Below are 12,230 nucleotides of genomic sequence, written 5' to 3'. Positions count from 1 at the left end.
AGAAAGTCCTCTAACAGAAGAGGCAACAAAGAAGTCACAGTATCTAAAAACATAATCTTTAACACCATAACATACTGCTATAAGAAACAAAACCCAAAGCAAAGATAAAAATGTCTCAAAATGCTGAAAGGACTCTTCTTAGAATGTCATTTAATTCAACTCCCTAAGAAATAATAATTCAGAGCCAATAAATTTATGCCCTTACTATAGCATGCTTACTCTTATTTCTTGAAAAAAATATAATGTTTCTTATCTTCAAATCCTAACTTACCAATAGGTCCATTCCAAGGAATATCTGATAATGAGAGGGCTACAGAAGCTTTAAGGAAAAAGGAAAAAAATAAGAGCTGAAATAAAAATAATTCATTGCTTAAAAAAAAAAAATCAACAGTAATAATTTTAATCTTTATTTTTATACTTACCACCATTAATTGCTAGGACATCAGGTTCATTAACACCATCTACTGCTAACAGATTACAAAGGATCTGGTGCAAGGGAAAAAATTCAAAGCACTTAAAAAAAAATCTACTTGATTTGGGAGGATTATCATTTCGATTAACATCTTGTCCTAAAATATAGGAGCACTATATGGTTAAAAGCAGGGCCTTTGTAGTCAAACCCCTTAATTCTGGTTATCATTTAACTACATGCTTGACCATTGACAAATTACTTAAATAAAGCCTCAAAAGTTTCCTTATCTTTAAAAGGGAAAAATAACAGCATCTTCCTGAACAGTTCTTAGGAAAATTATAGGAAATATTGTGCGTAAAGCATTTATAATACTGAGCATGTTGAAAGTATTCAGTAAATTAGCTATGTTAGTAAATGTTACACAAAAATATTGTTGTCTTCTGTTTGGTAAGCATAGACAAATAAATTACACTGTAATAATATGCCTATGTCATGTACTTAGGAAAATAACTTCTTGAGGCAGTGACATCCTTGCAAAGGGATATTTGCAAGGCATATTTATTTTTCTCAAATACATAAAATAGTTACTTAATTAAAGTATATGGGTCATTATTCTGAAAGAAAGTAATATTCAGAAAGTATTAAAATATAACAAAGTAGAGGTTTAGAGGACCCACTGATAAAAATAGGTAATAAAGATTAGTTGTATCAACTGTCCTAGTCTGTTACTAATATGACCTTCAAGGCCCAGCCTGAACTGTCCCCACCCACCTCAATCACTCTAACCTTTTTTCAGATTTACCAATTTATTTCCTGCCTTAGGGCTTCTGTGCATCCCATTCCATCTTCCTACACTGCCTACATTGGCTAATTCCTACTCATAATTCAGGTATCAGCTCAAATTGACACCAAATAAATGTTAGCTTTTAAAAATTGTTTTTAAAAAAACTTAATGTAAAATGTAGCAGGATCACCAAAAATTCTTATTTTGTACTGTTTATAATGTTTAGCCTAGGAAGTATTAAATAGAGATTCATTAAGTCATTTTTGATTGACCTGGAAACAAATAAACCTAAAACAGAACCTACCTGTGTATCATAAAAGTAGCCTGCTGGAAAGAGAGGTCTAATTGAACGATCTGCCAAAAGCAAAAAAAGAAAAGACATTAAATAGTTACTGACAGAAGTTGCTTCACAATTTAAAACTTTTCCCTCATTAAACAAGCTAAAAAATAATATAACTAGCTATTCAATAAAACAAAACAATAGTAACAAAAACAAAACCCTTGCACTAATTTACTGACAGGGTCACAGATAAATGGTAATATACATCATGCCCTAAAGATGAAAAACTAGCAGGGCAAGAGCACCCAAGTGTAAAATTGGGGAGCAGCTTTTCATTCTGGTTCCACAGGCATCAGAATTCATTGCTTATTTGTTATTTATTTATATAAGCAGAGGAAAGAGACTTAACCAACAGTAGACCAAAAGAAAATCCTTCCTTGGTATTCTGTGTCTGATGAATGCATATAAATATAAAGTAGAAATTTTGGGTAGAAGAGCTATAGACTACAAATGATCCCACAATATTTAAGGATGTCGAAGATTTGGAAGGTTATAAACATATTTTAGTAGTTGATGAATATAATGCTTTCAGGAATTACCATGCTGAACATAAAAATGAAAAATACTCAGGATAGGTTCAACAGAGTAGAGATGTGGGCCACAGAATTTACATGATTAATAGAGATTCATTCATTTGGTCAACAAATATTTATTGAATGCCTATTTTGTGCTGGGCAGTATGCCAGGTATAGGGGATTCAGTATTAAACAAACAAAAAGCTTTTTCTCTCATGGAGCCCACATTTGAGTGAGAGGATACAGAAAGTAAATAATCTTAGGCAGTGTTAATGTAGTGAAAGAAAATTTAAGAGATACTGTAGAATACAGATGGAAGAAAAGAGATACTAACACAGGCTTATCAGAGAGGGTTAATGCCTCTATCTAAATATCTTACCTATTACTCGACTTGTAAGAATTTCTTTATCAGAAGATCCAATCTCTCTTCTAAGATAGTTTGTGGGAATTCTACCTGCTGCAGCAGCCTTCTGTCTATAGTCAACCTGAAGTAGCAATGAAAAAATGCAGTTCATTCGACTGCTTTTTGTAGTAGCAAACTATTCCCCAAGAATTACTATATAGATACGATTCTCCTGAGGTTGCAACAGCATATTCCAGACTAAGAGTGGAGAATATTTTGTTTACTTTTAGTGTTTTGTATCTCTTAGGGAAAGGGGAGCTGATAGAAATGTTTCAGCAAATGGATTTTTAAAAAGCCTTCCACTTAGTCAGATGACTGTGTAGCCTCCCTACTTCCCAGAGTAGCTTATCCTGGTCAAGTTCAACATTGCCTTTTTTGTATTACCTCTCTTAGATATAACTGCATTCCCCTTTTCATAATAAAAGAAGCCATAAAATACTAATGAGCTCTTTACTCTTCACCAAACATATACTTGCAGACTCATACTAAAGGGAAATTTATGAAAGCAATGAATTCATTGCTTATTAAACATCAAAGTACTTGTGCACTTCCACTGTTTTTGTCAACTTAACGAACTTGGACCTTGTAAGGTATGCTTACCACTAATATGAGAGTTGGTTATGAAGCAATCAGTTTAAATTCTTTTAATGACTCAGTATCAAACAATTAAGGAAAATCCTTTATTGTGCAAAGTTTACACTTTGTACTCACTAGACACTGGATGAAAATACTACAAATTCTATATTTATGCTATATTACAGTTCAGAAAAATCAGCAAGTACTTACCACCAAAGGCATGAACTGGGAAGGTGAAGGTTTTGTTTTACTGACCGCTGTGACCATCACTGCAGTGTCACCTGACTTAGTTAAACATAAACAACAACACTGGTAAATTCTTTTAAAATCAGATATTAACATATAAGCAGTGAATGACTGAATCCTCCCTCAGTTAAATGAAGGGAAGAGAAATGTTATTCCATGACAAAATGACTATGAAAATAATTATTCACAAGTAGTCCGATCTTAATCCCTTCTGCATGATCATGATCTGTATTAGAAAAGTCTAATAGTCTAAGTTTTTCAAAAGCAACAGAACTAAAGGGAAAAGGCTCACTGATAGCTTAGTCACATCCAATCATAGTTTCTACTTCTTATTAGGAAATTTAGACTATAAAGAAAAATTTCCCAAGTATTACTATTGAAGAAACCTGTAAAATTACTTTCTCTAGAAAAGCATTACAGAATTTACAAGAATAAAACAGAACCCCAAGTTTGGAAGAGATCTTAAAGTTCATTTAATATACCTAGTCCTCTGACTCCCTGGTTGTCTGGAATGGTTCTGACACTAGAAATGGTCTGAATTAATTTCCAATACCAAAATTCTAAGAAGTTACATGATGCAAAGATATTCAGTACCAGTCTTGATAACCATTTTTAAGATGAAAATTTAACAACTTGGACTTTTTACCTGTACTATAGCAGAGCCATCTGCAAATCTGGCCAGTTTTCCAGAGGATATCTCTAATTTTCTGTTTAAAATAAAAATTCAATACAAAAGGACTTAGGTCATCAGTACAATTCCCAGCTTAGTATAAAGCAATTAAAGATTCTAATAGAAGAACTAAAGGTTACCAAGCCCCATAGGCCCCCAACCAGCAAAAAACAAACTAAAAAGGGATAGAGTTCACTATCATTATTGAAGATACAGGGGAATTTAAGAGCTGCTTTAGGAAAAACATAGAAAACCAAGGCACAGGATAATCTGAATGACACAGTATTTCTGGGGTGCAAAAGCTTTCTTCTTCTTTTTTTTAAGATAATTTTTATTGGAGTATAGTTGCTTTACAGTGTTATGTTAGTTTCTGCTGTACAGCAAAGTGAATCAGCTATATGTATACATATATCCCCAGAAGCTGTCTTCTTAAGTGTTTTTCCCATTTACCACCTTAGTCTCTTTTCTTTTACCACCCTTGCCTTGTTGACTAAAGTAGCCTTTTACCACACAAACTGGATCATTTCTCTCCTTAAATCCTTTAAAATTTCCCTCATTGCTTTCCAAATATAAACTCCAAGACTGACTGCAGACACCTTCATTTTCTACAGTGGCGCCAAGATAAGTCAGTGGCGGAAAGAAACAGTCTTTTCAACCAATGGTGCTGGGACAATTGGATATCCATATGCAAAAAAGTTAATACAGTTGGACCCTTTCTTCGTATTATAAATAAAAATTAACTCAAAATGGATTATTGACTTAAATGTAAAAGTTAAAACTATAAAACTCTAAGGAAAAAACATAGGAATAAATCTTCATAAATTTGGGTTAGACAACATCTTCTTATAGATGACATCAAAAGCACAAGTAACAAAAGGAAAAAAATAGATAAATCTGACTTCATCAAAATTAAAAACTTTCATGCTTCAAAGAATATTAGCAAGCAAGTGAAAGAAAACCTACAGAATAGGAGAAATTATTTTGAAATCATATACCTGATAAGGGACTTGTATCTAGAATATGTAAAGAATTCGTACAATTTAACAATAAAAAGAAACCCAGTTTTAAAAACTGGCAAAGGATTTGAACAGATGTCTCTTCAAGGAAGATCAACAGATGGCCAACAAATAATGAAAATATGCTCATCATCATTAGCCACTACGGAAATGCAAATCAAAACCACAATGAGATACTGTTCACATCTATTAGGATGTTATGTGTTGATGACGATGTGGAGAAACTGGAACTCTCATACACTGCTGATTGAAATGTAAAATGGTGCATCTGCTTTGGGAAATAATCTGGCAATTCCTCAAAAGGTTAACAAAGAAGTACTATATGACCCAGCAATTCTACTCCTGTATATATCCAAGAGAAATGAAAACATATGTCCATGTAAAAATCTGCACATGAACCTTCACAGCAGCATTATTAATAACAGCTCCCCAGTGGAAACAACCCAAATGTCTGCCAACTGACAAACGAGTGTATCAAGGAAGAGAGTACGGATGCTGACAAGGATGAGCCAAGGAGTGGACTATCCCCACCCTGGCTAAGAATAAGCCCTCCCAATTGTATCAAAAACCAGGAAAGAAGTGGAGCCAGGAAAGCACTGTTAAAAGCTTCTAAAGCTAATATACAGCATGGGTTTGAACTGCAAGGGTCCACTTATACATGGATTTTTTTTTTTTTAGTAAACACAGTTCTTCACAGTCTTCCATTGGTTGAATCATCTGATGCAGAACTATGAATAGGGAGGCCTGACTATGGGACTTGAGCATCCTTGGATTTTGGTATCTTGGAACCAATTCCCCACAGATACTGAAGGACGACTGTATTTACAATGGGGACTGAATGAGTTGGTGAGAGAAAAGCAAACAAGCAAATAAAACAAACAAACCAGCTCTGCAGTGCCCCCAGTGTTCTCAAACCCATGCTTGATTTATAGTCAAATACCAAATCCTCCTACTTTCTTTGTTCCCTTTGTTGAGTCTAGCCAGTGTCTCCTTTAGGGGTCCTAGACCACCCACCAGATAGTCCTATGGTCCTGCCCTGGTGACTGCCCTAATTTAAACTGTTTTTTTCCCCAGGTGTGTGCAATTTATAATATGTAAAGAACCAGGTGGTTACTTTCCATTGTCTCATGATCTCAGTTGGTGTTAACTGACCTATGTAATTTTTTCTGTTAATGCACTTTTAGTTGTTTTTGGTGCAAATCTGTTGTTAGTTTTGTATTTCATGGTTGATTTTACCTCTTATCAATTTACTTGCCAACATTTTAATGTATAAAATACCTCCAAATATTAATACATAATAGATTGCTAACACATCAGTGGCTTCTGGAACTGGAACTGGGTGGCTATGGAACTGTATGGGAAGGAGATTTTTGAGCTTTTTAAATGTTGAACCATGTGAGTGAATACCTAATCAAAAAATACTTTTGAAAAAAATAAATAATAAAAAGGATAAGATGAGCAGGGAGATCCTATTGGTGGGCAGAAGAGTGGGAGGAGGTAGCTTAGGAAGATAGAAGGGAAAAGAGGAGCCACCTGCCACAGGAAGTAGAACTCCAGGGAGAAAGATATGCTTAAAGAACATTTTTAGAAACACTTGCAAAATGGTATGGAATGTAACCACCTTACTCCAACTTCCACCAAGAAAAATTCAGTAGTATTGATACAAAACTCACCCCACCCCCACCCCTGCAAACAAAACAAAACAAAACACCCACCTTTATGATTTGGCCTTGCTTTGTTGCTAACTCACATTTCATCTTTCACTCCATCCACAGTAAGTTATTTGTAGTTACTCAATGCACTCTCTCACTTCTCTGCAATTGCGCTTGCCACTTTCTCTGCTACCTTCTCCTTGCCTTTCAGGATTCACCTTGAACAGTAAGCTTTAGGGTGTGATAAACATCCCTCTGTGCTCCTTTAGCACCCTGTTCATACCTAATACCTTTCCCACACTGATTTTCTCAGCACTGAACCTCTGTTTATCTTACTTCCTCATCAGACTGTCTCTAGTGCCTTGTAACTCAATATCATAGATGCTCAATAACTTGTTTAAATGAAAATTAAAGTTACCCCAAAGGTTACTATGAGTATTAAATACATTTACCACAATAGTATACAACCTCCTAGGGCACTGTAAAGAATACTTATAACAAGTATAAAGTATGTGGTACATAGTAATCACCCAAAAAAGTTTGCTGCAAACAACAAACTTATGACAAAGAAAATAATTGATTTACCCAGCAGGTATGATATTTATGAATCTCATTGTTACAACACATGACACAGGTTTAAAAAGAGGTTACAAAAGAGGTCCAGGCTGACTAATAAATGAAGATTCAAAGTAGATTATTCATGAAAAATTTGGAGGGCAGAGGCTAATCTTGTTGCTTTGAGTCCCTCATGCCTAACAAATAGGAAATGTCTGTTGAGTGAAATGTTCTGGGGCATTTCTTCAGAGAAGAATAAATGTTCAGTCCTTGAAGAATGGAAGAGATACCTTTTCCCTCAAAAAATCAAAATCAAGGAATGCCAGAGGTGGAAAGACCTTAGAGATCATCTAGTGTAGAGGTCAGCAAACTACAGCATGTTTCTTTACAGCCTTTCACCTAAGACTGTTTCTTACATTTTTAGACGGTTTGTAAACACACATGAATATGTGACACAGTATGCATCCCAGAAAGCCTAAAATATTTACTATCTAGCCTCTTACAGAAAAAGTTTGCTGAATCTTTATCTAATTCAGTCTCTTAATTTGGAGGGCAGGGGGGGGGGGGTTGGGGGGGCCCGGAGGTAGTGAAGTAACTTGTTCAAAGATCATTCAGTAACTTAGGGAGGAAGTCTTGGATTCAAAGCCAGATTTTCTGGCTTTTGTATGAACTAGGATCAAAGTTTTTTTAAAAAGTAAGCATTAGCAGTTTCATTTATTCTAAAAATGAATCCGGTAGTTTTTAAAAAGTGATTTTAGACATGAATTCTGGCAAACAGACCCCTAAAGAGAGTAACGGTTTGAAAAACAAGTTCAGAATCCACCTAGCCTCATAGTACTAGCTTTGGTTGACTCTGAGAAAGCTACCTAACCTTCTCTGAGCCTCTGTTGTTTTAATACATTTACTACAGGCTTAAACATGACAATATCATATAACCAGCGTTCAATAAACTGACCTTGCCCTTCCCTTCCTACCCAGGGTCATACAGGCCAAGCTTTTTAGGCAGTAAACTGAATTGGATGACGTAAGCATAATTTTCAACGCATTATCTTTTCATTTCATAGCCCAGGAGTCCCCGAAAAGAAAGGGAACGGAAATCGGGTGGACAGACTCAGCTGGGGAAAAGAAGCCCGGAGCAGGGCAGAAGGGAGGAACAAGAAGCAAAGGGCACGAGGCTGAGACAGCGCGAGGAGGGTGCCAAGAAACAGACTCCAAACCCGGAAAGGGAAATTTGGAATTTAGGTTTGGGATAAAGACGGGGAAAGAGACCTGGGGTGTCGGATTCGTACTCTAGGAGGTGAATGTACTCGGGCTGCCCTGTCATGACGCCTTGTGAAAGAACAGAGAACGCACACCGTTCCTTACCTGCTGCCTAAGTCCACGGCCACGGTTCGCGACCCCGCGCCGTCCCATAGTGCTCGCACCTGCAACTGGGTGAGTGTCCGACCCCGCCCTGGCAGACAGAGGGGACCACGGCCCAGTGGCCGGAGATGGAGGCACGAGCAGCAAGGCCTGCAGGCCGCCATGACACCAGGCAAGCGCTCAGCCCGGGCTGCGCCCTGATTGGCTTACTCAGCAGGTAGTGGGCGGAGCCTAATGCAGTTTCGTTTCTGCGGTGCAGCGGGGAACGCTGGGGAAGCGGATACCGGGCCGCTTTCTACGAAACCTAGAGAGGGCCAAACCTATCTGAACGGGATTGTGACTTAACCAGTCCTTTCCGTATTAGCCAATGAACAACAATTAGAAAAATAATGTGGGCTTTTTGGTTGTTTTTTGTTTTGCTATCGTAGTTTAAAAGAAAGTCCTAGAATAATGTAAGTGTTTAATAAGTAGAGTAAATATAGTAGTAATAGAAGTAATCAGAAAACACATTATTGTTTGGCTTATGGGAGCTGAGAATTAGGAGAATTTGCGTAGTCGGCCATGGAAAGAGATCTTTCTCTCTCCCCTCCTCCGCCCTGGCTTTTATTTTATAAATTCAAACAACAAATATATTACTACGAAGGTTTGCGTTAATTTATTTCTAGTAAGTTAATTTCACTTCTTGTTGACCTATATCGTCATTTTATATATCTTTATGATCATTTTGGATTCATCTTCCTTTCCATTGATAATATTTAGCAGTTTATTCCTCTGCCTGTTTTGTATTTTCAAGTGTTAATACTTTCTAAACCAACTCTTAAATGCAAAGTGCTTGCTACTATTTAAAAAAAAATGTTTTGGAAAATGAAAAAAGTTTTGGAAAATGAAAAAGATTTCATGAAATGAAATCTGCCTGTTAAAAAATATTAACGTGGTTCCTGGAATGAACCAAATGATCATTTTTCTACTATGAGGGTCATATTTCTCTTTTAAGGTCATAATCCCATCCCCCCCAAAGAAATCCAAACAAAATCCAATGCACATTCAAGCAGGGTTTTAAGAACAAAAAATGTTAACTCCAGACAGACAAATTATAATATTTGGTGGCAAAGCAGCTCCCTTATACCTTGCTCTCAAGAGCTATTATCACTGATTTGGAATTTCCATGCCAATAGAAGGGATTACTGTTAACTCTATTTATAGGTATTTAGTGTTAAAGTAGTTTTTGCCTCTTCCTCTACCTTTGACTTTACCTTGTTGTCAGTGTTTCCAAGACCATTCTACTGAGACCTGTTATAAGGATAAATCTATCAGAATCTACCTGCCACAATTCAACATGATTTTAGATTTATAAAATAAGAATACGAAATCACCTTTTGGTAGAGTACCTAAGTACTATATAATCATTTTTATTTAGGCAGTATTGCCTAGTAGTTTAGAGCATAGACTTGAAGTTGTTACCAATCCCCAAAGGGTCAGTGACCCCTCAATGGATCCTTTGCCTGGAGTTGCAAATGCCACTCAAATGAAACCAGGTTCAGTATAGCACAGCAGAAACTTTTATTGATGAAGGAATTGAGAAAGGAGAGCTCATGCTCTAAAAATACCTTCTCCCCAAAGGGAGGGGAGTAAGGGAATTTTAAGGGGTAAGAGGCAGATAAGTCATCAGGGCTGTAGGAAAGGGTAGAGATTTCCAGGGGCAGCTGGGGGTAGCTGGGGCATACGCAGTTTTCCATGCTTCTCTGCACAAGGCATGAATTGTGCCTAGCAGAATACAAATCCTCCCCTTGGGCAGAGACTGTAGCACAGTAATGAAGCAGAGGTAACTTTTGGATACTTCCAGGTCTTGTCTGTGTAGGTGCGTTCCTGTGGTCAAGTCAGAGCCGGTTCAGGACAGTTGACCACTGCATATCTCTTAAAGCACAGCTGCAAAACAACGCTGTCAAACACCAGGTGATTTGGAAATAAAGAGATAAATCAAGGCAAGTATCCATTAGCTCCCAGGGACTGGTACGGGTGACAAAGTATCTCCCTTCTCCATTCCTTGATGAATGAATAAAGTTTCTGCTGTGCTATACCAAATCTGGTTTCATTTGATTGACATTTTCAACTCCAGGCAAAGGACCCATCGACCCATTGAAGGTTCTCGGACCCATTGGGAATTGGTAACAAAGTTAGTCCTGAATGGTCCCAGTCTTGGCTTTGCCATTTGCTAGTTGTCTGACCCTATCTCTCTGAGCCTCAGTTTCTTCATCTATAGAAATGGATAATACAAATCTCAAAGGATTTTTGTAAAGATTAAACATGACAGAGGATGTAAGATGTTTATCACAGTACATGGCACATTGTCAGCAACTCAATAAATGGTAGATTCAGCTTTGATTCAGCCTTTTAAAAAATTAATTAATTTATTTTTTATACAGCAGGTTCTTATTAGTTATCTATTTTATACATATTAGTGTATATATGTCAATCCCAATCTCCCAATTCATCCCACCACCACCCCCGCCCCACTTTCCCCCCTGGTGTCCATACATTTGTTCTCTACATCTGTGTCTCTATTTCTGCCTTGCAAACCGGTTCATCTGTACCATTTTTCTAGATTCCACATATATGCATTAATATACGATATTTGTTTTTCTCTTTCTGACTTACTACACTCTGTATGACAGTCCCTAGGTCCATCCAAGTCTCTACAAGTGACCCAATTTCGTTCCTTTTTATGTAATTCAGCCTTTTCTTAATTTTCCCTCTCATTTTCTCTGTTTGAAATACTGAACAACCTTCTTTCCTTCAGAAACTAACCATGGATCGGTTAGCTTTCATCCAGTTGGAAATGCTAGAAAGCAGAATGTGCACATTAAACCCAACTGTTTCCTCACACCAATCCAAAATAATTGAAATGGTAGTAATTGGATCATAAACTCCAAGGCAAATGTGGATAGTGAAATCTTGTGGCAGAGCATTATTATGAAGTAGTCATACAGATGATCAGGCTATGTTTACATTAAGCATTTTAAGACTGACGTAGAAAGAAATGTATAAAATGTTTAAATTCTTGTGGTTGTAGCTACTGAAGCTATGACCCATAAGGTTCAATCTGAAATTGAACCTCACATTCTGGAAGTATAGTTCTGCCAAGTCTAGTTCGACAGTCAAAATATAATTTAAAATCAGTTTCTTTACCTTGAAGCACATTAACGGTGATCCAATTTAAATCCACCAGCAATGTTTCTCAGATCTCCTTTTCTCTTTTCTTCAAACTCCAATGAACCTGCATCAAAATAGTTAATACCACTGCACTCTCTGAGTAGCAATTTAATTTAAGTAAAACACCATTGCATTAAACGATTGTTAATTAAAATTTAATTTGGTTTGTAGTTTGGTTTAATATTGATAAATAGTTATTTATTTATTTATTTATTTATTTTAGTTTTACGACTAAGCTACCAGAATAAGGAGCTTATGTTTTGTTATATATTTGTGCATATTTAAGCAACATAATAAAAAGTATCTTCGGACACTGAAGGGATACATGAAATTTTTTTTTTTTCTTGAAAGAGTGTAGCCTATTCAGCATTAAGAAAGTCTGCTCAACACCATTGCCAGAGGGAGCTTTCTAAATCACAAACCTAAATGTGTCTCCATCTTGATTAAACTTCTTCAATGGCTTCCTAAATCTTTAATCTACACGATAAA

General features: G+C 36.5%; 1 protein-coding gene and 1 long non-coding RNA gene across 2 annotated transcripts in view; one reads left to right on the top strand and one right to left on the bottom strand.

Moving 5' to 3' along the window:
• The window catches only part of PNPT1 (polyribonucleotide nucleotidyltransferase 1), a 42,447-nt gene extending 33,718 nt beyond the window's left edge, over window positions 1–8,729 (bottom strand). Inside the window, exons 1-7 of the mRNA XM_007189984.2 lie at window positions 8,535–8,729; window positions 3,923–3,983; window positions 3,241–3,315; window positions 2,431–2,536; window positions 1,501–1,550; window positions 423–486; window positions 272–319 (exon numbers count right to left, since the gene is read on the bottom strand). Of these exons, the coding sequence (XP_007190046.3) occupies window positions 272–319; window positions 423–486; window positions 1,501–1,550; window positions 2,431–2,536; window positions 3,241–3,315; window positions 3,923–3,983; window positions 8,535–8,695 (565 nt within the window). The 5' untranslated portion in view covers window positions 8,696–8,729. The remainder of the gene's footprint in view (window positions 1–271; window positions 320–422; window positions 487–1,500; window positions 1,551–2,430; window positions 2,537–3,240; window positions 3,316–3,922; window positions 3,984–8,534) is intronic.
• The window catches only part of LOC103005313 (uncharacterized), a 214,001-nt gene that overhangs the window by 44,308 nt on the left and 157,463 nt on the right, over window positions 1–12,230 (top strand). The window lies entirely within an intron of this gene.

This window comes from Balaenoptera acutorostrata, chromosome 12 (genome assembly GCF_949987535.1).
Source record: "Balaenoptera acutorostrata chromosome 12, mBalAcu1.1, whole genome shotgun sequence".
Lineage (NCBI taxonomy): Eukaryota > Metazoa > Chordata > Mammalia > Artiodactyla > Balaenopteridae > Balaenoptera > Balaenoptera acutorostrata.
This window is presented reverse-complemented; position numbering and strand designations above follow the sequence as displayed.